The sequence below is a fragment of the Hyaena hyaena genome, unplaced genomic scaffold (genome assembly GCF_003009895.1).
Source record: "Hyaena hyaena isolate Hyena2069 unplaced genomic scaffold, ASM300989v1 scaffold_503, whole genome shotgun sequence".
In the NCBI taxonomy this organism is placed as follows: Eukaryota; Metazoa; Chordata; class Mammalia; order Carnivora; family Hyaenidae; genus Hyaena; species Hyaena hyaena.
The window spans coordinates 203,765-226,557 of NW_024081132.1; the positions used below are offsets into that span (position 1 = coordinate 203,765).

General features: G+C 52.5%; 1 protein-coding gene and 1 pseudogene across 1 annotated transcript; one reads left to right on the top strand and one right to left on the bottom strand.

Moving 5' to 3' along the window:
• Nucleotides 1-2,597: 2,597 nt before the first annotated feature.
• Nucleotides 2,598-21,639, bottom strand: LOC120247082 (fatty-acid amide hydrolase 1). The gene is made up of 15 exons (XM_039254824.1): nt 21,318-21,639; nt 12,763-12,876; nt 10,251-10,385; nt 9,888-10,021; nt 9,604-9,810; nt 9,311-9,351; nt 8,965-9,089; nt 8,009-8,134; nt 7,389-7,486; nt 5,835-5,934; nt 5,496-5,536; nt 4,690-4,729; nt 4,093-4,201; nt 3,375-3,520; nt 2,598-3,003 (listed from the first exon to the last, which is right to left on the bottom strand). The coding sequence occupies exons 1-15, from the start codon at nt 21,510-21,512 to the stop codon at nt 2,875-2,877; spliced, it is 1,740 nt and encodes a 579-aa protein (XP_039110755.1). The 5' UTR covers nt 21,513-21,639; the 3' UTR covers nt 2,598-2,874.
• On the top strand, nt 15,762-16,783 carry LOC120247083 (annotated as a pseudogene).
• Nucleotides 21,640-22,793: the final 1,154 nt, after the last annotated feature.

Genomic DNA, 22,793 nt, shown 5'->3' on the forward strand with positions numbered 1-22,793 from the left:
ACCAGCTGGAGATGATCAGGAAACAGAAAAGTGCTTATATGGCTGGAGCACAATGGATGAGAGGAAGGGATACCCAAGATGAAGCTAGAGAGGTAAACAAGGGCCCTAACCCACAGAGCCTTGTAACACACAAGGAGGAGACTGGATTTTATTCTAGGTGGGATGGGAAGCCATTGGAAGGTCTTGACACAAGTGACTCAATCTGATTTACACTTTCAAAGCATTCCCTCTGATGACTGCATGGAAAATGGACTGGGGACCAGGTGAGGATGGAAGCAGGGAAGCCCCATTCGGTTACTGTGTTGACAGATGAGAGGCAGGTGACATGGACTAGAGAGCTAGTGTAGCAGTGGAGATGGAACACAGTGGCCACTCACTGGCCATGGGGACCACCTCCCCCACCCTCGGCAGCATCTGCCCCTTGTCCAACCTTTCCCTGAGCCCTAATCAACCAGGGAGCAGATGCTTATGTTAATGTCCAACCACCCCCACAAGCCCCGGAGCCTCTCGAGGATGCCAGTCAAGCTTGGTAGAGCTCTAGCACCGCTGAGCACAGGGCTGAGCAGGACCACGCTGGGGATCAAAGGGTGAATCAATGAAACGATGAAGGATAGAACGACAGGTACCTTCTCCCTGCAGCCACAGGTCTAAAAGCACAAGGATATCAGTAACCAAAGAGAAAAGTGGGGTAAGAGGAGAAAAGTGGAGGCAGGTGGCTTTATGGAATGATCGGAGACAAACTGACACTGCAGTTACACAGAATCAGAACAAAATGCAGCACTACCTGACTGTCCTGACCTAGGTGTCCATGTGGGTTGGGACCTCTGGACATTCACCAGCCGCACTGTCCACCTCCCCCACCCCTCGGCAGCATTGGCCCCTTGTCTAACCTATCCCTGGGCAGTGATCACCCAGGGAGCAGATGCTTGTGTTAATGTCCAACTACCTCCACAAGCCCTGGAGCCTCTCAAGGATGGGAGTCAAGCTTGAGCTGACTGCAGGGCTGGGCAGGGTCACCCACACTAGCCTCCAAGGGTGAATCAATGAAGCAGTGAAGGAAAGAACGACAGGCACCCTTACCTTACAGCCTTGCGTCCAAAAGCCCAAGCTTATCAGTAACCAAGGAGAAATGGGGCAAGAGGAAGAAGCCAAGGGAGGGGTGCAGGCCAGGGCACAAATGATTCTGTGGAATGATATGAGGCAAAATGACACAGCAGTTACAAGGAATCTGGGCAAAGTGCACCAAGTATCTGGATGTCCCAATCTAGGTGTCCATGTAATTTAGGTCCTGAAGTGTGAGGCCTCATGTCAGACAGGGATATCATTGTCAGGCAGTGGAGGTGCCCCTGGCCATGTAACCTGGAAGGTAAAGCCCCTCCGATGAAGTAGGAAAATCAGGGTGAAGAAGGAAGCCTTGGGAAGGCAGCTTACCCTGAAAAGAATTCGAAGTAGGCCAGGTAGGGTTGAGGACCTGCCCGGCCTGAGGGCTCAGGCTCAGAAACATCTTCCACAGTAAGCAGGACTGGGGCCTGGGAAGAGTGAGCTCTGCTTAGTGGGGCCAAGAAGCCCCCAGACTAGTCATAGACTAGTCACCCTCCCGCCCACCGGGCAATGTAGTCCTGTAAAAGGCAGGCTGGCAGATTGGGCAGAGGTGAGACTGAGCTGAGACAGCTCACTTCTAACCCAACTGCCAATTCCCAAACCACCTCTCTCCTTACCTCTAGGCCACAGCCCTAGCTCAGGCCTCAGGCCCTCTTCTCCAGATTAAGATCACGGAGCAGCCTCCTTATCCCTCTCCAGGCTCTGTCCCTCAAATCTGTGTTCTTTGCTGCATTTGTGTGATCATTTAAGAACTCCCCATTGCCCTTGAAACAGAAGTCAAGCTCCTGAACTAACCCTCAAAGTTCACCTTGATCTGGCCCCCACCTGTATCTCTGCTGCTTCTCCTGTACCCATTCAATACCTCCATCTACCAAACTCATCATGGTCTTTTGGGTGTATGGCTCCTTATCCCTCAGATGTCCTCATCCCCATCTCAGCTTCTGGGAACCTTCTACCCTGTGAGTGCTCTCTACCAGACCGCCTTGTCTCATGCTCTCTTCTCGAGGCCTGTGGGCCCTCCCCCCACAACAGAGCTGGCTCAGGGCCAGCCCTCCAGACTCCCTGCTGCCCTGTGCCCGGCCCTTTGCTGTCTGCTGAGGACAAAGATACAGCCTGCCATCCAGGAGAACCAGGGTACTAAGGGAAGCAAACCCACCCATAGATGCTCACCACACAGGACAGACTGCCAAGAAACAGCCCACCCAGTCCAGGGCTCAGAGGAAGGAGGGAAGGCTTTCTGGAGAAAGAGGGATCTGAGCTGGGCCTCAAAGGATTTAATGACAGAGGAGCAGAAAGGGCATCCATGTAGAGGGAAGGAGCAAAGGAAGGAAGAAGAGAAGGACAATACTTAGCAAAGTAGGGCTTCGTGTAAGTGTGGGGACAGGGGATGGGTGAGGTGAGAGGGAGCTGTGTCCCTCCTGTGGGTGACGGGCACCACGAGACTGCCTAGAGTAGGGCTCCACCCCCAACACCCTAACAAAGACGGCCAGACAGTATACAGACTAGAAACATTTCTTGAGTGTTAGTAGGCTTTTGCTCATATCATACCACTGCTGGCCATGTGGTGGGCATGTCAGGGCAGAGGGAGGGAATCAGAACAGGGAGCAAGGTCCAGACTCAGGGGCTCTGTGCTGCTTGTAGAAGATCGGGGGAGGGGGACATGGAAGGCTCTGGCCCAGGCCGAACATCTCCTCACAGGGTGGCCGCTGTGCCCAGACTAGGCTGGGCACAGATCGAGTAGGTCTTGGATCCCCAGAACCCAGAGAGTGGCAGTCAGGATGGCTGCTTTTCAGGGGTCATCAGTCGCTCCACCTCCCGCATGAACCGCAGGCACAATTCTTCTTGCCAGGGCAGGGCCACACACTGCACGGCCACGGGCAGCCCCACACTCTTCTTCACGGCCTGCGTGGGACACAGGTATCAGGATGGAAGGCAGAGGAGCCAAGATCCTGCCAGGGACCAGGAAGCACCCCAGCTGGAGAGGAGGGGCAGCACGGCAGAGCTAGGCTGCTCTCCCTCAGGGTCTCGTGTCAAGAAAGGCAGGTGAGGGGGTACATGGCTGACTCAGTTAGTAGAGCATGCAACTCTTGACCTTGGGGTCATGAGTTCGAGCCCCAGAATGGATGTAGAGCTTACTTAAAAAAGAAAAATAAAAGGCAGGCAAGGACTACATGCGCTTATGCTGCTTCCTTCACAGTAGCCAGAGCTGGGGTACCGGTGGGAGTCCAGGGGAAGGGGGACCCTGGGGGCCAAGCCAGGCCCTGTGGCCTCACCTTCTGTAGCACCTTGTCCCAGAAATCCCCAAAGTAGCCCCTGTAATGTTCCATCTGGGCCTCGTCCTCGGTGGTCACCGTGGTGACAGGCACTACCCCCGCTGGGAAGTCCAGGCAGTTGTAGAGCAGAGTGTAGCTGACAGCCGCTGAAACACAACCCAAGTGGCTGGAGCAGGTCAGGTGACCTTTAATGCCAGCTGTCTTCTCTGCACCCCAGCCACCCACCCTGGGAAACAGCACCTGGCCTCCAGAGACAGAGAGAGGCTCTCTCCCAGGGCCACAGAGACTCGAGTAAGTGACAAAGATGAGGAATCCAGATTCAGGGCAGGCTGGAGAGCCTGCTGGGGCTTGCCCTGTGCCCTTGCCCATGAAGCTTCCCCACCTGGAACGTTGTCTCTATTTTCTTGGCTTATCTAATTCCCACCTGGACTTTAAACCCCACCTCTCCAAACCAGAGACTCTGTAACTCAAGATCTCCAACTTCCAAAGTGCTGAGAACAGGGAGCTCATTCCCGCTCAGGACATCCCACATGACTCCCATCTCTCCAGCCGGTCAGACTATGAGCCCCCCAAGAGCAGGGCCCTCCCCAAGGGGTGTAACCCTCCCCCAAGGCTCCTCTGCTACTTCCCAGCAGCCTGCTGGGCACTGAGCTGAACTGAGCCAGAAGAGGAAAGGCAGGTGGGAGTGTCAGGGGTGTGGTGGGGCAGCAGGCCTCACCTGTGGCCCTGCCGGGAGCATTCAAGTTCAGAGCCGGGCCCAGCATGGGGGTGAGCAGCACATCCAGGTCCAGTGCTCTCCACTGGGCAATCACGGAGTTGCGATACACCTGGGGAGGATATCAGCAGAAACCCTCGGACCCAGGCCATCAGAGGGCCTCTCCAATGCAGGGACTGTGGCCAGGGCGGCTCTGGCCCCAGCACCTGCCACTGGGTCTGGACTAAGCCACAATGGGATGGAGGTCCTTGGGGCACACAGGCATGGCCGCTTTCAGGTGTCACCACTTGCTCCACCTCCCACATGAATCGTAGACATCATTTTTCCTGCCAGGGTGGGGCCCCGTAGTGCCCAACAGCACCAGTGGGGGCAAAGAGGCAGCCAGGACAGGAGCTGACTGACCCAGCCCCCAAGGATGAGCACCCAGGCACGTGAGGATCACAGACCAGCCCAGGGAGTAGAAGGGGGAATGACAGGCTACTCCGGGGGACCGGAGCGACTTCAGTGGTCTCCAGTGGCCAAGAGATCCCACTGGTAGGTGCCCCTGTCCAACTCCACCCCACCCCCCACCCTACTCTACTCTAGGGGCTCTGGCCTCACCTCAATCTCGTATTGCAGTTCCCAGAGCTTTCCAGCCGACCTAGGCAGAGGGAATGAGGTCACTGGCCATGGGGATGAGGAACATAGACCCCTACTCTTAACACCCCCCAGATCTCACTCCTGCATGGGCCCTTTTCAACTATGGGAGATCTGAGAGGGAAGCAATACAAGGAAGGAGTTCAAATCCCTAAGTTCATGTCCTGTTGAGAAAATCAGGCCCCAAGAGGGACTTGCACTATGCCACTTAGTGACTTCACAGCAGAGCCAGGACCACATCAGGCGTGATTCCCAACTACCCTTAGAACAAAAAAGAGGCCAGAGCTGTCAAAGGTCCTAAATGCCTGGCAGTGAGAGAAGGGGCAAGTCCAGAGGAGTCAGGGCCTAAAATTGAGTTCATTTATGCCCTTCTCCCACCCAAGCCACTAAGGGGCAGGCAGGACCCAGTGCAGCTTGGCTCACATCAGACCTCCAAGAGCGGCATCTCTCACAGGTTCCCAAGTAGTCTCCTCTCCCCTGTGTCTCTACATGCTTCCTTTCCTGGTCCTTTCTACCCACGCATAGCCAGGTCTTCTCCTCTCCCCTGCCATCCCACCCTGTGATCCCCTGCAGGCTCCTCCTCTCTAGCCACACCTGGATCCTGAGAAGGCAAACTTCAAGATCCCGTCTGAAAGCCACAGAGATTGCCACCCTGGCTGGGCCACTTCCAGCCTCAGATGCTACTTCCCTCATCTCTTCCTGTCATAAACCACTTAACCCCAGGTCAAGGGGAGAGGGGGGCAGGATCTAGGCATAGAAAATGTCCTTACCGGGACTTCATGCTGCTAAGAAAGGATGCCACCCTTGGGAACTGTCAAAGGACAAACACGTTGTCAGTGACTCAGCTTTGGGCTGCGTGCAGACCAAGCCACCTGTGCCTTGTTTCCCTCTGTCCCTTCCCCCAGGTCCCAGGTCCCAGGTCAGCACCTATTTTAGCATGCAGGCTGGCTGAAGACTGCAGGGCATGGGGAGAGGAGAGGAGTCTGGGTGGGGACTGGAGAGAAGAGGAGGCCATGGTCACCCAAACCAAGAGAGGCTACAGCAAGAGGGGAAGAACCCCAGGGGGCCCCTCCCAGCCCACTCCAGCCCTCCACTCCTTGTGCCCTCACCAGAGGCTTCAGCAGGAAAGCCAGCAGTCCTTTCAAACACCTGGGCATCTTCAGAACTGAGATCAGGTCTCCCAAGCAGGGGTCCACAAAATCACCTTCGCTGGGAGACAAAGGGTCCAGTCCAGCACCTTCTCCCCAGGCCTCCCTCCAGACTTGCCCCCACCCACAGCACTCCCTACTCAGTGTCATCTCTTCAATGACACCCTCTCCACTCCCTCTTCACCAGACTCTGGTAACCACTGGTCTCCAACCCCTTCACCTGCCTCCTTTTATTTATTTTTTAAAAGATTTTTTCTTTTTTAAAATGTTTTTAATATTTATTTATTTTTGAAAGACAGAGAAACAGAGAGAGAGGGAGACACAGAATGTGAAGCAGGCTCTGAGCTGTCAAACCAGAGTCCAATGCGGGACTTGAACTCACGAACCGTGAGATCATGACCTGAGCTGAAGTCGGCCACTTAACCGACTGAGCCACCCAGGTGCCCCTCTTTTTTCTTTAAGTAATCTTTACACCCAACATAGGGCTCAGACTCAGAACCCCAAGATCAAGAGTCCCATGCTCTATAGACTGAGCCAGCCAGGTGCCCCTATTTGCCTCCTTTTAAACACGTGACTTGTTTCTGCTGATTGTTAGGATGCCTGGACTCCACGCCATACTGGAGCTCTCCAAGGTAGGACTCCGTGTCTCCCTCCCTGGCAAACTCAGCTCAAAGCAATAAGGACTCACTGAGGGCAACAGCTCCCCGGCTGGGGCTTGTCACTGAGGGCATCCCCTGTTGATGCTGATGCCAGCCTAGAGGTACACGTGGAGCTGCCATGACCCTTGTTTCTGAGGCTGTTTCTAGCTCTAGAGTTCAGGGAAAGGTCTCAGGAGGCTGATCCTAGGGATTCATTCCCAGGGCCAGAGAGAGGGGCAACCGCTTCTGCTGAAGCCTGGACCATACTTAGCTACGAGAGGAAGTCCAGTCAGCCCAGGGATATCACAGGAGGCACCTTCACAGATCTGTCCTCCACCCCTACCAACCCTTAGGGACTGAAGGCATCTAAGCCTTCTCTAAACATGAGCTCTACGAAGTCTGTTAAAGTAGGTCTGGCCCAACCCACCCACTCCCACTCTACAGAAGAGAAAACTACTGAAAAGGCAGACTTGGCTCAAGTCAGAAGAGCCTGGAGTCACAGCATGATGTCTAGATGTCCCTCTTCCTGCTTCATCCTGCCCTTGTCTCTCAATCTTTTCCAAACAGACAAGCAACTCCCCTGCCCATCTCCTACCTCCCAATGAGCCCTCATCAGTTGAGCTCTGTTCAATCCAACCTTCCCTTGGGCTGGCACCTTTCTGAAGTCTCCCTGGCAAAGGATCTCTAGGTTCAGTCTGCATAGTTAGAGGAGCAGAGAGATCCCTGCCCAGAATGCTCACACCTTCATTGTGTTCAGATAAGGCCTGCCCCCATCTTCTGCCAGATTGACCCATACTGGGAGTAACAGAACCCAGCTGCTCTCCCTGGGTCTAATGTTCTTGACCTCACCCCAGCCCCCAAACCCAACATCACTTACAAGTTCTGTAGGAAGCTGTGGCCACCATCACTGAACAGCCCACCTGTTGCGAGGATCTCCAGAGCATAGGGTATATTGCTTGGCAGGAAGGGAACCAGCTGTAAGGTTGAGGTGTATAAGGCCCCCACACCTGGAAACCCTTGGCTCCCATGACCTCCATGCTGCCCAAGAGGCCCTGAGGACAGATTTGACCAACCATGCCCGCATGATAGCCCTTGCTGGAGCCACAAAGGCAGCATTGCTGACCCATGAAAACTCCCTTAAAATGTATATCATGAGAGAAGTCAAGTCACACATGAATTAACTTGTCTCAGATGAGCAGACTAAAGCCCACTGTCCCGCCACCCTGGGATGGGGGCACAATCTGAAGTTTGATGAGAGCCTCCCAATATAGCGCTCACAGATCCCCAGCACGGGGCTGAGTTCATCATCAATCACTTAAGCACTAAAAAAGAGTCACAATCAGCCCTCTACTATGGTCCCGCAGGAAAACAGTTCCCATCCCAACCACAGAACAATCATGGTGAGAGGATGCCAGGGACAGGTGGCAGCCATGGGTACCAGAAAGGTTTCCCTGAAGGAGGGGCCATAACAGGACTTCTGGGTTCCCACAGCCATACCGTGTGGCCAGCAGCCTCAAGGCTCTTCTTCGTCTCCAGCAGGGCCCGCTTCATGGCCGGGGTGGGCATGGTATAGTTGTCGGTCTCATAATACCCCACACGCAGGGGCTGAGAGCTTGCGTAGACCTGGGGGCAAAACATAGGAGTCAGAATCAGGTCAAGAGAGGGCAACCCAAAGTAGGGCTCCGAGAGATCTGTGTCAGCCCCAGACACAGCTGAGAGGCTGCAGCCCAGATCCTCCAGAAACTGACTGCTTGAGAGGCTGGCCCTTTTTACATCTGACCCTTTCACAAAACACCTTCACAATGACTCTGCAGGAGGGGCCCAGCAAGGATGAGGGCTCCCACTGGTCATATGATGAAACTGAGGCTTGAGGTCTTGATAGGCAGACAGGCCGAGAGTTGACCCAGTGCAGTCTGATAATACTAGGTCCAGAACCCAGGCATCCTGAGCCACTGCCTGTTTCAAGAATCCAAGTCCTGACTCCCATGATAATTTGTTCCAGACCTCATAAAAGGGACCTCATCTCCTTTCCTCCCTTTCAGGAAGAGGTTCATCAACCACTGGGTTGTTAGACTATCCTCTGCCATGGAGGGGGAACTCACCCTACCAAGTCCAGATATTCTGTCTACCAAGAAACACCCAAGTTCTCCCTCAAGCTGTTGGAGATGTGTCTCCTGTTTCTCAATGGCCTCAGAAGAGGCTCGGGCCAGAAGGTGGGGCCTTTCCTCAGCAGAGGTCCCCCCAAACCAGGCCAGTTTAGAAGACTCAGGCAAGGGCTCCCTCTGGTGGCTGTCTGCAGAGCAAGAGCTGACCCTGGCTTCGGACCCTTGAAGGTGGGTTTCAGGAAACAGAACCTCCAAGCCCTACGCACACTGCCAAGGGGCTGCTCTCTGGGCACAGGAGCACCAATGATAACCAAATTCAATCCCATCCCCATCCCCACCCATGCTCACCTCCTCCTTAAAGGGCAGGGGGGGCACGGAAGGGTCCAAGCGGAACATGTCCTCACACAGTAGGGCTCGCAGGCACAGCGCTAGGCTTTCCACATCCCGAGCCATGGGGCCGGCTGACATCTGCACTGTAGAGCAGGGAGGGGAAGGAAGAAGATCACCCTACCCTAATGGGCTCTGGGGCTGGGTCCAAGCAAGGGTTGGGACACAGCCCAGGAATGTGAGCAGAGACAAGGAACTCCAACCTAGACTAGCCTGGGAGCCAAACACTGCTCCCAGGAGAGGCAGGGTAGAAATGGATCAGGCAGACCCCCCCACACCAGGGCACTGAGGGAACCCCATACCTCACCTGCTACCTGTCCATAGACACAGCCCTTCAGGCCACTCTTGCTGGATAAGAAACACAAGATGTTGGAAACAAGAAATGGTCACCCTCTGACCAACCCCAAGCTCATACAGCAGCTTAGAAGTCTCACCACTTTGGAAAGTAGGAACCAACACCAATGGTGCTGTGACAGTCCCTCCCAGCAAAACCCCAGAGTGAAGGAATCCCTTCCTGGAAGCCCAGAGAGGTTGAGAGGTAGGCCAAGATCATACAGCAAGAGACCCGGGAGCTCCCTCCACCCACCACCCACACCATACCTGATGCGGTTTCCCGTGGGCTTGAGGCCACAGATGCCACAGAAGGAGGAGGGAAAGCGGATACTGCCTCCGATGTCTGTACCTAAGCCCAGGGGGGAGCCTCCACCCCCAATGAGGGCCCCTTCACCCCCAGAGGAGCCACCTGGGCTCTTGGAGGACTTCAGTGGGTTCAAGGTCTGGCCAAAGAGGGGATTACTGCAATCATAGCTGGGAAAAGCAAGAAAGGGTCAGCCTAGGTCACACTGGTGCCAGGGCCCCTGCCCCCACCTGGCACCCAATCCAACCTGAACATGGACTGAGGGATGTTGGTGTGCACGAAGGGCACAGCGCCCTGCAACTTCAGCACCTGCACCACCACACTGTCACACTCTGCGGGCATGCTCTCGTTCAGGCTCAAGCCCAGTGTTGAGTCCTGGCCCTAGAGGAAGGGATAGGTGCCAAGAGGAGTACAGCTGATGGGACAGGGGCCCTTCAGCAGAGGGGCCACTCTTACCACCATCTCACAGGCCAAGACAGAACACACCCAAGGTCCCTCTCAAGGCCTCTGGACCTGATACTTCCTCTGAGGGCCCAGGGTAACCCAGAGTGCAGAGCTGGCAGGCAGGGGCAGGGATGGGGGGTGAAGCCTGATGTGAGGCAAGGCATACTTTGTAGCTGAAGCACTCCTTGAGGCTCACAGGGACTCCATAGAGCAGGCCCTGCTTTGGGGCCTGGGATAGCTGAGTCTCACAGTCTGCCAAGTAGGTGGTCACACAGTTGGTCCCTTTGTTTACTTCCCAGGCCTGGAGGAGGGAGAAATGGACACAAGGCAGAGTGAGATTGGCCTTTTTTTTTTAATTGTAGCAGAATATATATACCATAAAATTGGCCTTTTAAAGTATACCCAGGGAAAGGATAACCAGCAACATGGCCCAGAGCCAGGAGGGCAAAGAATAACCTAGGGCCCACTACCCATCTCCCTGGGGACATCTAGCCCCAGCCTGACCCTAGCAGTCTCTGGCCTCAACCCAAAGAGAGAAAGAGTAACTCCAGGGCCAGGGCACAACCAAGGCACGCAAAGGAGCAGGACACTGGCCTTAGATGCTCCCCAGAGGGGATGAGCTGGGAGGAAGATGACCTTTGGCCACTCTACCTCTTCCTCTATCCACATCTCTGCCTATGAAGCAGAAAGGAGGAACCAGATAGGGGCAGATCCCCATCTCAGCCCATACCAGGACTCAGCGCAGAGCGGGACTACAGCCAGGTTCCAGCCTCCCAGAGGCCAGCATGCTCTCTCTTGTCCCAGGCCTGGCCCACACCTGCCCCCAGCTAACCCTCCCCTCCCCCAGAAACTCTTGAATCTGATAATGAAGTCACAGAGAGGAGTGACTGACTGATACCAATCACTTAAAGGGATGGGAGCTTGCCTAAAAGGAATGATGCACTAACAGTGGCCATCTGTCATGCGGTCTTTCCACAGCCCTCAGACCACATTCCACAAGGCCCTATGGGAGGGACAGGCCAGGGCAAAACGATATACAGTTTTCAGTAAATACTCCCTGTGAAACAGCTGAGGGAAATGGGTGTGGGTCCCACTGCCACATCTTGGCCCATGAAATTGGTCTCCAGGCTACTTAAGGCAGGCAAGGACGAGGCCAATCTGTGACAAGAATGTCTTCTTGTGGGTGATTAGGAAGGGCAGCCACTTCTCAGGGACATTGACAGAGGAAACCCAGCACAGTATGTCAAGGCTGCCTGGTCGGCATACACTCCTCTCTCCCCATACAGTCAATCCCCCTCACCCACTCTCTGCTGCAGTCACTCACACCACTGTCACACACACCCATCAGTCACCTGGCACGCATGTCCACCTGCCTAGAGGTCATACCCACTGTCACACACTCTGTTTCAAGAAATCACACATAAGTCAACTCATAAATCACAACTCTTTTTCTGTCATTTCATTTCAAACATATTTCTTGAACCCTTACTGAATGAAAGCCAGTAAGTATTCAGCACCAAGTACAAAGACAAATGAGACAAGCTCTGTCCACAGGAGCCCACATCGACAGGGGAAACAGAAGGACAAGACAAGCCCTAAGATGCCATGAGAGATGTGTTAGAAAGTCAGAAAGAGGGGCGTCTGGGTGGCTCAGTCAGTTAAGTGTCCAACTCTTGATTTCAGCTCAGGTCATGATCTCACAGTCGTGGGATCAAGCCCTACATCAGGCTCTGCACTGAGCATGGAGCCTGCTTGTGATTCTCTTTCTTTCTCTCTCTGCCCCTCTCCCCCACTACAACTACTACTTCTCCTCCTCCTCCTCCTTCTTCTTCTCTCTCTCTCTCTCTCAAAATAAACAAACATTTTTAAAAAAGAAAAGAAAGAAAGAAAGAAAGAGCACTGAAGAGGGAACCCTGACTCAGGCTGGGAAGGAAGGGTCAGGGGAGCCTCCCTGGAAGATGGCCTCTTTCTCTGAGCCCTGAAGCCTCAGCCAGCAGTGTCTGTTGTCCCAGGAGGGGCAAAGAAGAGGGAGAAGAGCCTTCCAGGTAAAGGGAATCCCACACAAGCCAGTGCACAGCGTGGCGGGTCCAGGTGCCAGGAAACTGTGGGCGGCTGAGCTATGGATGCCCACACTCCGGAAGGCCTTGGCCAGACAGGATGCCGGAGACTGAAGAGGAACAGAAGAGCAGAGTCTAAAGAAATGGAGACCTAAGAGGGAATCTGGCCAGGAGGCTGGGGCCCTACCACTGGAGGGAGACGGTGGTGGAGGACCAGGGTGGCTGCAGGGGTGGTAGGGACAAGGGATGGACCAGAGAGAGCTATAGAAAGAGAACAGACCACACTTGGTGACAGATGGGGTGGAGGCGGGAGGCAGAGGGAAGTCTGGGCTGAAAGCCAGGCTTTTAGCTCAGACAAGATGTTCAGTGTTGCCCTCTCACCAACACACACACCAAGTCAGCCTGCCTCTCTCTCTCTCTCTCTCTCTCTCTCTCTCTCTCTCTCAATCTCCTCTCTCTCCCTCCCTCTCGCCCTTTTTCTCTCTCTCATTCTCTCTCTCTTACGCAGCTCCTGGCAGCCCCTGGCACTGTGGTCCCACCCTGGCCCTCAGAGAGACTAACTCCAGGCCAGGTTTTCCCCCCAGCCTTTGCTGAGAGAGGGAGGAGGCCGGCAATCCTTACCTTTCCCACATAGGTGAAGAGTGCAGCCTCTGGGGTCAGTTCCCCGTTGTGTAACTTCTGCACGAGCTGAGTCAGGGGCAGGGCCAGCAGTGCCTCGGAGTCCAGGTCAGGGTTCTAAGGAGACACTTCAGTTAAGTACCTCTTTACCTCACAGGCCCCAAGTGCCCACAGCAGACACTTGTGGCCCATGCCCCTAAGTCCCCACACCTGCCAAAGCAGATGCTAACTGTCACATGTCAATCCATGACAGACCTTCCCACCTGTGGCTCTGACACCAGAAATGTGGTCCAGCCTGGGCAGGCCCTTGTCACCTATAGACAGTACAGATATACCTCTTCTAGAAGGTTATCAAAGGGGGTGCCCTAGGAGAGGCCATGCCCAAGCTGATTATTAAACCATCACAAGCTACCACCACTGGCAACTGCCAGCTGCACCATGCTGCTGCACTCTATGCTTTGACTAAATCTTGCTACCATCGCCATTGCACAGATAAAGAAACTGAGGTACCAGGGCACCTGAGTGGCTCAGTTGGCATAAGTATCCTACTCTTGGTTTCAGCTCAGGTCATGATCTCCCAGTTTTGTGAGTTCAAGCCTCATGTCAGGCTCCATACTGGCAGTGTGGAGCCTGCTTGGGATTCTCTGTCTCCCTCCCTCTCTGCCCCTCCCCTACTCATGCTGTCTCTGTCTCTCTCAAAATAAATAATAAATAAACTTAAAAAAGGAAAGAAGGAAGAAAAGAAGGAAGGGAGGGAGGGAAGGAGGAAGGCAAGGAAGAAGAGAGGAAGATAGAAAGGCAAGGGGAGAGAGAGAGAGAGAGAGAAAGAAAGAAAGAAGGAAAGAAAGAAAGAAAGAAAGAAAGAAAGAAAGAAAGAAAGAAAGAAAGAAAGAAAGAAAGAAGGAAAGAAAGAAAGAGAAACTAAGGCACCAAGTGGCTAAGTGCATCATCTGGGACCATACAGGTAAACTATAGTTCTCTGCCCACTCGGCATAGGCTGTCCACTGGCTGTCAGTCTGCACCTAACCACTCAATCCCTGGCAAGGGAGATGAGAAAAGAAGACACTCTCCTGGGTGGTTGGGGCTGCAACTAGAGGCCACACCTAAAAGAGAGGAGTTTTTCATTCATTCCAGATATATATTACTAAGCACCATACCAGCCCTGGGGATCCAACAGTGAACAAAAAAGGTATGTCCATGCTTTGGGAAGCACAGGTAATTAATAAGTAAACAAACATTTGAGATAGTAAGAAATAGCTTGAAGAAAATAAAACCTGGTGTGGTGAGTGGGGGGTACACAGGTAGGAAGAGGGTGGTCAGAGAAAAGCTCTCTGATGGAGGAAGGACATTTGATCGGACACCTGACTGCCAGATCCTGAAGGCTCCCAGAGTCTCTGGGGTCAGCCTCTGCCTGAAAACCCAGCTTGCTCTCTCCTCAAAGGTATTGAGCCAATTAGTAAACAGTTAGAGGAGGACCTCTGAATCACAGCCACCGCTTCCTACCCCCACTCTCCTCTGCATTTGCCAAGGTCACCAGGGGCCTCCTGCTGCCAAATCCAAGAGATAATCTACTCTGATATTTGCTCCATGTCTCACATGGTATTCAAAGGTACTGAGACCACATACTAGTTCTCTTCACTTGCCTCCTGGGCATGAAGATACTACCTTTCCTGGCTTTTCTCCCGTTTCTTTTCTACTTCTGTGATCCATTTATTCAGACAGTCGACAAACGTGTTCTGAGTACCTACTATGTGCCAAGGACTATGTTAAAGGCTATGAATTTAGAGGTAACCAAGACAAACAAGTCCTTGCTTTCACAGAGCCTACATTCAAGAAAATAAACAAGTTAACAAATAATGGACAGATCACAGAAAGTATGAGAACACAAGAACACACTGGTGTAATGGAAGTAAGAGAGAACTGACTCAGAGGGATGGTCAGGTCTCTCTAAGGAAGTGACATTTCTTTCAGCTGTGAAAGGATGAGAAGGAGCCAGATGTGGGAAAAGACAGGTTCTTCTGGGCACCTCTTCTTCCCTCCCTGATGGTGGGAAAAGTGAATCCTTCTCGTGGCTTCCACTCCATGCTCTACCTAACCCACGGCCTCCTGACCCTCCCCACCCAGCCTGACTCAATTGAGCTCTGGCGCTCAGGGACTATTCCCATTGCTGCTCACCTTATGTCCTTCTCCCTGAGCTCGCTGCTCCCCCACTTTTCACTGCCTCCTGTTCCAGGTACCTTGCTCAGGGAAGGGCTGCGTCCATCCAGATGTTAGACTTGGAAAGCAGGCAGGACTCCTCCCTCCCTCTCACCCCTCACCCCCCCATCCAAATCCAATTAATCCTCCTGCCCATCCTTTCTCTCCTGGATCACACAAAGCCACCTTACTGGTTGCCATGCCCAAGCCATCCACCCACCCTTCCAGCCAGGCCAGCCAGTGCAAAGCAGGGCTTGCTGCTCCCCTTAAAGTCTCTGTCAGAACCACAAGCTCCAGAGGTATTCCAGGAAATGCTTCGAGGCTGTGTTCCTGCCAGACTCCTCTGCACCCTTCCATGAGACACCACCTACTCACACCCTCCACACACACCCTCCACACACACCCACCACAGAGCCTTTGTACCCTGGACTTCACAGCAGGAACGCTCTACTCCCACCTCTTAATTTGTTAAACAGATATCATACTCACTTGGGATATACAACACACACACACACACACATATACACAAAGGAAGCCACAAAGAAGAAAAACAATGGCACAAACAAAGGCCACCTGACCCTGCCTTGGGGAACTGGGAAGGCTTTATCGAAAAGTGATGCTCAGGTGAAAGGTAGAATATAGGTGGCCTGGCAAAGAGGGGTAAGTAGGGACAAAGAGTGTTCTAGTCAGTAGGAACAGCATGTTTGAACTGCTATAATCTCTTCCCACATGTGCTTGATAATTCCTGGTGATATATATTTTTAAATCATATACAGAATGAAAGCTCTCTCTCCCAGCCATCCAAGATGCTGAAAGGAAAGAAGGCCAAGGGGAAGAAGGTGGCCCTGGCCACCTTCTTCTGAAGAAGCAGGAGGCCAAGAAGGTGGTCAATCCCACTTGAGAAAAGGCCCAAGAATTTTGTCATCGGACAGGACATCCAGCCCTAGAGGGACCTTGCCTGCTTTGTCAAATGGCCCCGCTACGTCCGGATGCAGCAGCAAAGGGCTATTCTCTATAAACATCTGAAGTTGTCCCCTGAAATTAACCAGCTCACCCAGGCCTTGGACTGCCAAACAGCTACTCAGCTGCTTAAGCTGGCCCACAGGTATAGATCAGAGACAAAGCAAAAAAAGAAGCAGAGACTGTTGGGGGCGCCTGGGTGGCTTAGTCGGTTAAGCGTCCGACTTTCGCTTAGGTCATGATCTCGTGGTTCGTGGGTTCGAGCCCCGCGTCAGGCTCTGTGCTGCCAGCTCAGAGCCTGGAGCCTGTTTCAGTCTGTGACTCCCTCTCTCTCTGACCCTCCCCTGCTCACGCTGTCTCTCTCTCTCCTAGAAATAAATAAAAACATTAAAAAAAAAATTTAAAAAAAAAAGAAGCAGAGACTGTTGGTCTGGGCTGAGAAGAAAGGTGTCAGCCAAGGAGATGTTCCCACTAAGAGGCTGTCTGTCCTTCAAGCTGGGGTTAATGTGTCACCATCTTGGTGGACAACAAGAAGACTCAGTCGGCAGTGACTGACACGTGATGCGTATCGCATTGAGTGGGCTGTCTTCCTGCCGGCCTGTGTCAGAAGATGGGGGCTCCCTACTGCATCATCAAGGGGAAAACCAGGCTCAGGAATCTGGTCCACAGGAAGACCAGACCTGTGTTGCCTTCACAGTTAACTCGGAAGACAAAGGGGCTCTGGCTAAGCTGGTGGAAGCCATCGGGACCAATTACGACAGATATGATGAGATCTGCCAGAGGTAATGCCCAGGGTCCAGAGTTGGTGGCTTGTATTGCCAAACTAGAAAAGGCAAAGGCTAAAGCACTGGCCATCAAACTGGGCTAAGTGGACGCTGTTGAGTTTTCTGTACATAAAAGTCATAAAAAGTTCTCTTTCAGTCAGAAAAAAAAAATATATATATATATATATATATATACAAAATTAAAATGAGGGGTGCCTGGGTGGCTCAGTTGGTGAAGTGTCTGACTTCAGCCCAGGTCATGACGTCGTGGTTTGTGAATTTGAGCCCCACATCAAGCTCTGTGCTGACAGCTCAGAGCCTGGAGCCTGCTTCAGATTCTGTGTCTCCCCCTCTCTCTGTCCCTCCAATGCTCTTGCTCTGTCTCTCTCTGTCTCTCAATAATAAATAAACACTTAAAAATTTTTTTTAATGAAAATGAACATTCACCCCATCCCTGGGACCACCCTGCCCAGTCCCTCTTCTGAAAAGGAAACCAAAGTTAATGGTTTCTAATGAAACCTTACAGGGGAAAAAATGTTTATCAAAAACTCACCATGTATGTAATTGTTTTTATATGTTCTGTTTTTGCACAAAAGAACCATACTATATACGCAGTACTTACTACACCTTGCCTTTTTCGCTTCGTGATAAAAATAGCATGAAAATAGCAAGATTCCTTTTTTTTTCTGATTACATAAGTGTGCTCATTATAGGAAAAAAAATGCCTAAGAGTATGCGGAAGAAAGTAAAAACCAGCTGAGAGCCTACCACACGAGGAGACTTACCACCAACAGTGTGGTCACCACCATTTCCCATCTTGCTGCAAGGTGCCACAAAGTCCCTGTGAGCCTCAGCTCGAAGCTGTCAGCAGGCTCTCTCCGTTTAAAAAAAACGTAGCACAAAGTTTAATTCTGTCCTATGTTCTTCCATGTTGATGACTGATGACAGCATTGCTAACAGCTATTTTTAAGTCTTCGACTAGTTATCAGGCAGCTGAGACATTTTCTCTTTCATAAGACACCAAAGAAAGTCTGCACCTTCAGGAGGCCTGTCTACAAACCCAGGGGAAATTAAATTTGTATGGAGAATGAAGGGAAGTGTACAAATAGGTTCTAACTAAGCATGGGGCCACCTAGTAGCATATTCTTTCTCAAGGGAGGGATCCTATAGTTATCATTGAATCACTGCCCCTCCTCCAGCTGTTTTTCTCCTTGAGTCCCTTACTACCCTAATTCCAGCTAGCCTACACTATCCCCCATGACTTTTTTCTTTTCCCTTATGGTTTTTATCACTTTTGTTCGATTTCAAGATATCTTTTCCATTGGGTCATGTGGGCCACTGATAGTGGTCTCAACGAAAACTACATTATGCACCCTCAACTCATCTACTGAATCATTTTGCTTTAAAGTCAGGTTCAGGCTGGGCTCGGAGAAGGCCAGGAGATGAAACTACACATCAGATCCAGCTGAAGGAAGTGGCATTTGTGAAGACCAGTGGAATTCTGGCAAAAGGGGTTGAAAGAGATTGGTTTTGGGGTCAAACTACAAGTACAAAGGCACAGAGGCATGAGCAGGCATTCTGGCTTATCTTTTCCAGCCGTAATAAACTACCTATTGATGGTAGTCCTTCTCTTCAGTCTAAACTCATTCAGGGGGCAGGGCAGAAAAAAAGTGAGCAAAGAGTTGCTACAGGTTAAGCCTCATGTGGTCAACAGAGAGTCACCAGAAACAGGCCTTATTCTCCAGTTGCTCTGCAGTCGAGAGAGGTGAACCATTTTGTGATGATTCTAGAGGTGATTAGGATTGCCCCTCCTCCAGCGGTGCCTGGGAACACGGGAGGTATCCGGGCTCCCAGCTAGCTTTGTCAGGAGTCTGTCAGTCTGGAGCTGTACTACCAGCTGCTGTATTCCCCTAGGACCTGCCCAGGGCCCTGCTTACCTCACTGCCCCTTGCTATTTGGGGCTGGCCTGAAAAAGTCCCAGAAGAAAGGCTGCTGAGACAGCCTCAAAGCCCATATTCCCATCATCCATCCAGAGCCAAGGAGAAAGGCACCTTAGGGGCAGGAAGAAGGAAGGAGCTGCTCCCAAGGTTCCAAGGGATTGAGTTCAGCAAAACCACCTACCTCTTAACTGCCCCCAAGGCCTTTCAGAGTTACTGTCATCAAGACCCCATCCCCCTGCTGACTGCTCAAACCAGTGAGACTCCTGAGATATTTCTCCCTTTCTCTTCCACAGTCACGGCAAAGTCAAAGTGTACATTTCGCTGTTTACCCACTTGGAAGAGCCAAGCTTCGGTCTTCTGACACCAGACTCTCTTGCCCCAGGGGGGTTATATAAACAGGTTTTTGTATTTCAAGGCCATAACCTCTGTCCTGGAAAATTTGGTTATTCTTTTTTGTTTTTAATTTTTAATGTTTTATTTATTTCTGATAGAGAAAGAGACAGTGTGAACAGGGGAGGGACAGAGAGAGAGGGAGACACAGAATCTGAAGCAGGCTCCAGGCTCTGAGCTAGCTGTCAGCACAGAGCCCGACACGGGCTCAAACCCACGAACCATGAGATCATAACCTGAACCGAAGTCGGACGCTTAACCAACTGAGCCACTCAGGCGCCCTAGTTATTCTTTTTTTTTAATGTTTATTTATTTGAGAGACAGAGCACAAGCAAGGGAGGAGCAGAGAGAAAAGGAGAGAATCCCAAGCAGGCTCTGCACTATCAGCACAGAGCCGGATGCGGAGCTCAATCCCACAAACCAGGAGATCATGACCTGATCCCAAATCAAGGGTCTGACCCTTAACTGACTGAGCCACCCATGTGTCCCTGGAAGATATGGTTCTTAAAAATAATGGGGGTGCCTGGGTGGCTTAGTCGGTTAAGCGGCTGACTTTAGCTCAGGTCATGATCTCACGGTTCATGGGATCAAGCCCCACATCGGGTTCTGTGCTGGCAGCTCAGAGCCTGGAGCCTGTTTTAGATTCTGTGTCTCCCTCTCTCTCTGCCCCTGCCCCGTTCATGCTCTTTCTCTCTCTGTCTCAAAAATAAATAAACTTAAAAAAAAAAAAGATAATGAAAGGCGGTTGCTCCAGAGGGAAACTGTCTAGATGCTGGTGTCTGGAGCTAAAGTGAAGAAGACCCAACCTTCTACCACATGACATCCCTGCCAGCAGGTGGGTGTCTTGTGACTGGGAGAGGAGTTCAGTGGGTAGGAACCGTGGGCAGATCGCTGATGCTGCCCCTGCACAGTTTTTGCTGGCTGGCGGCAGTTCGGGCTGTTGCTAAAGAACTGGGGCCTCGGGAGCAGCTGAGTGTCTCCAGGGTGAGCCAGGGATCACTGCAAGGATCCCTGAGTGGGGTACCTGGGAACTCAGCCAGAGAAGGGGGACTTAGGAAGTGAAGAACTTGTGCTCAGGTAGGGTCAGTGGCCAATGTGGATTCAACATCTAAAAACTGACTGATGGTGGGCTTTTTGGCAAGCTTGATGAACAGAGGCTAGAACCAGATACATACTTATTTCAATAAATAAATAAATATGATATATTCTGGCCCAGAAATGGTGTGGAATAAATCCATAGCAGCTAAAAGATACCGTGATCAAGGCTGCACCCTGGGCCTGGCATCCTAAGGTCTGGTCTCCCTACCTAATATCCCTTCCCTGCTCTCCTCCACTGGAATGAGGCTGGAAAGTACCACTGGGCATGCATGCAGGTCCTCGTTCCAGCTCTGCCCCAAACTCTAAAATCACAGCATCTGCTAAGAGCAACCTTCTGTTCCCTGGCTCCCACCTAGGCACATCCTCCTGACTCCTGCTGCGTCCCCGGTCACCTGGAATGCTTTTCCACCTGTCAGATCTGATTCCTATCAAACATAAACCTCACAAACAATCGTGGCAAGTTTTTCCTCTCACAGTACAAAAGAACATCTCTCAGAATTTATCATTTTGACTTCTAACTGGGTCCAGTGTCTCAAACACCTTGAGGGAAAGCCTCCTCTTCCAGGCCCCTACCAGGCACCTAGGCACACACTGAGCTGAACCAGAATGAGAAAAGCTTGTTGACAGATCGGCTGGGGAAGGGCTGGAATTACACCTGCTTAGGGAAAGGGGCCGGTAAGGGGTTAGAGCAGGAGCTGGGGAGACTTCTATTCCAGGCCAGCCCCCTTTTGCACTTGGGCAAGTCCTTTTCTGGCTCCCTCCCAGTATCATCACGCACAAATAAATGTCTTTGAACTATGAGCTCTCCGGATTCCCTTGGCCATGGCTCTGTGACTCGAACCCAGGCGTCATACTGGTTCTCACACTTGCACTTTGGTTAGCCTTCTACAAGTCTTGAGCCTCTTTGGCATGGAGCAGAGCTCCTCTCTCTTTGACCCAGTGCGGCGATGGCCTTTCCTGCCCTGCCCTGTCCTTTTCGTTTTCCAGCCTCCCCTCGGCTCTACCTCAGAAAGAGTATGGAATGCATTAGGGCCAAGAGAGGTTCCGAACGAACGTAAAACCTGCGCGGCCGGCCACCTGCCCCTCCGCGCACCAGTGCGGCCGAAAATGCTGCTAGGGATACCCCACGTTGGGCCTCTTCCCCACCCCCACCACACACACACACACACACACACACACACACACACACACACACGACCCGAGCGGTCACCTGGAGGCGGAAGCGCTGCGCCGCCTTATCCATGGTGTCCAGGGCTGCCTGCTGTTTCTGTCGCGCCCGGGCCACGGCTCCCCGTGCCGGCCGACGACTTGACCAGCGCAGGGCCACGGCCGCTGCCACCAAGCAACAGACCAGGGAAGCCACGGAGGCGCCAGGGAGCGCGGTCCACAGTTCGTCCAGCACCATGATGCCCCCACTGCCGCCAACCGTGCACTGAACTGCGGACGAGGGATCAGCACGCGCGCGTGCCGCCGCAAAACCCGGCCTGGATCGGCCTAGGATCCCGCGTCCCCCCTCTGCGCGGAAGGGGTTGGAGGAGGGCGCGCGGCCGCTGGCCTACCCGGCAGCGCGCCGTTGCCTGGCAGCGGGCGGGAGGCGGGTGATGCGCAACTGTCAAGGTCAAGCCCCGCGGCAGGTTTAGGGTCACTTCCCGCGTCCTCCCTCAGCGGGCCGGGAGGGGCGGGAGGGGCAACGGCCTTCCGTGCGCGCCCTCGGTAAGCCTACGCCCGGCGCACCTCACGGCCCCAGCTTCCCGGAAGACGCGGTCAGCCGGAGCCCTCTGAGGGAAAAGCCGGCCAGGAGGGCAGGGAGCAGCGACCGATTGGACTCGAGGGCCTGACTGATCCTGCAAACAGTTTAGTTGCATCGTTCCTGGCGACCCTCCCAGGATGCTCACCTCTCCCACGCTCAGAAATTCCGCGGACACAGGAAGTTCCCCTGGGGAGCCCACCCGCTGCCCTCTTCCTTTTCCCAACCCTTAGACCCATGTCTCTCACTCAGGGCTCTTCATGGCCAGATCCCTTGTCCTTTTGCTCAGCCACCTCCCCTTCTCCAGTCAGGGGCCCTCCTGGAGTTTATTTCCAGAGAGCAGAAAAAAAACCCTGACCAGGAGTCTGGGGACCTGGCACTCTTCCTAAGGGGGATGGGGGAGATTAGATACACAAACAAAATACTCCCATCCAGGCCTTTATCATAGGACTTTTTGTTTATGTGTTTTATGTCATTTATGCTCCCAACAGACCTATGAGGAAGGTACTTTTTTTTTTAATTTTTTTTTTTATGTTTTTTTGTTTATTTCTAGGAGAGAGAGAGAGACAGCGTGAACAGGGGAGGGAGGAAGGCACTTTTATTATCCTTATTTTATTGGTCAGGTAACTGAGGACAAGAGGTGTTAAACGACTTCTGTGGTCACACACATGGCTGAGTTGGGGACTCAGACTCAGCTCTCATCTCAAACCATTGCTCTTAACCATCAAGCAGTACTACCATAACTGCCCCTGGAAGTGAAACTCAGTGGGATGTGGTGTGGGAAAGTGCTTTGTGGCTGGGAACGCCCACTGCTGAAACACTCTGCTGCTCCTCCAGCTCTGTTTACTTCTCTGAATCTGTGCCTTAACCTGTAAAAGAGGGATGGTTATAATGCCTGCCTCACAGGATTGTTAGTGGTGTGTGAGGTCCTTTAGGATT

Excerpts from the sequence above, each read along its gene's own strand:
- LOC120247082 (XM_039254824.1), bottom strand. The coding sequence starts at position 21,512 with ATGGTGCTGGACGAACTGTGGACCGCGCTCCCTGGCGCCTCCGTGGCT. Across the intron at positions 10,022-10,250 it reads AGGAGTGCTTCAGCTACAAA|GGCCAGGACTCAACACTGGG; the intron begins GTATGCCTTGCC and ends CCCTTCCTCTAG. Across the intron at positions 7,487-8,008 it reads TTGAGGCTGCTGGCCACACG|CTGGTTCCCTTCCTGCCAAG; the intron begins GTATGGCTGTGG and ends TCAACCTTACAG.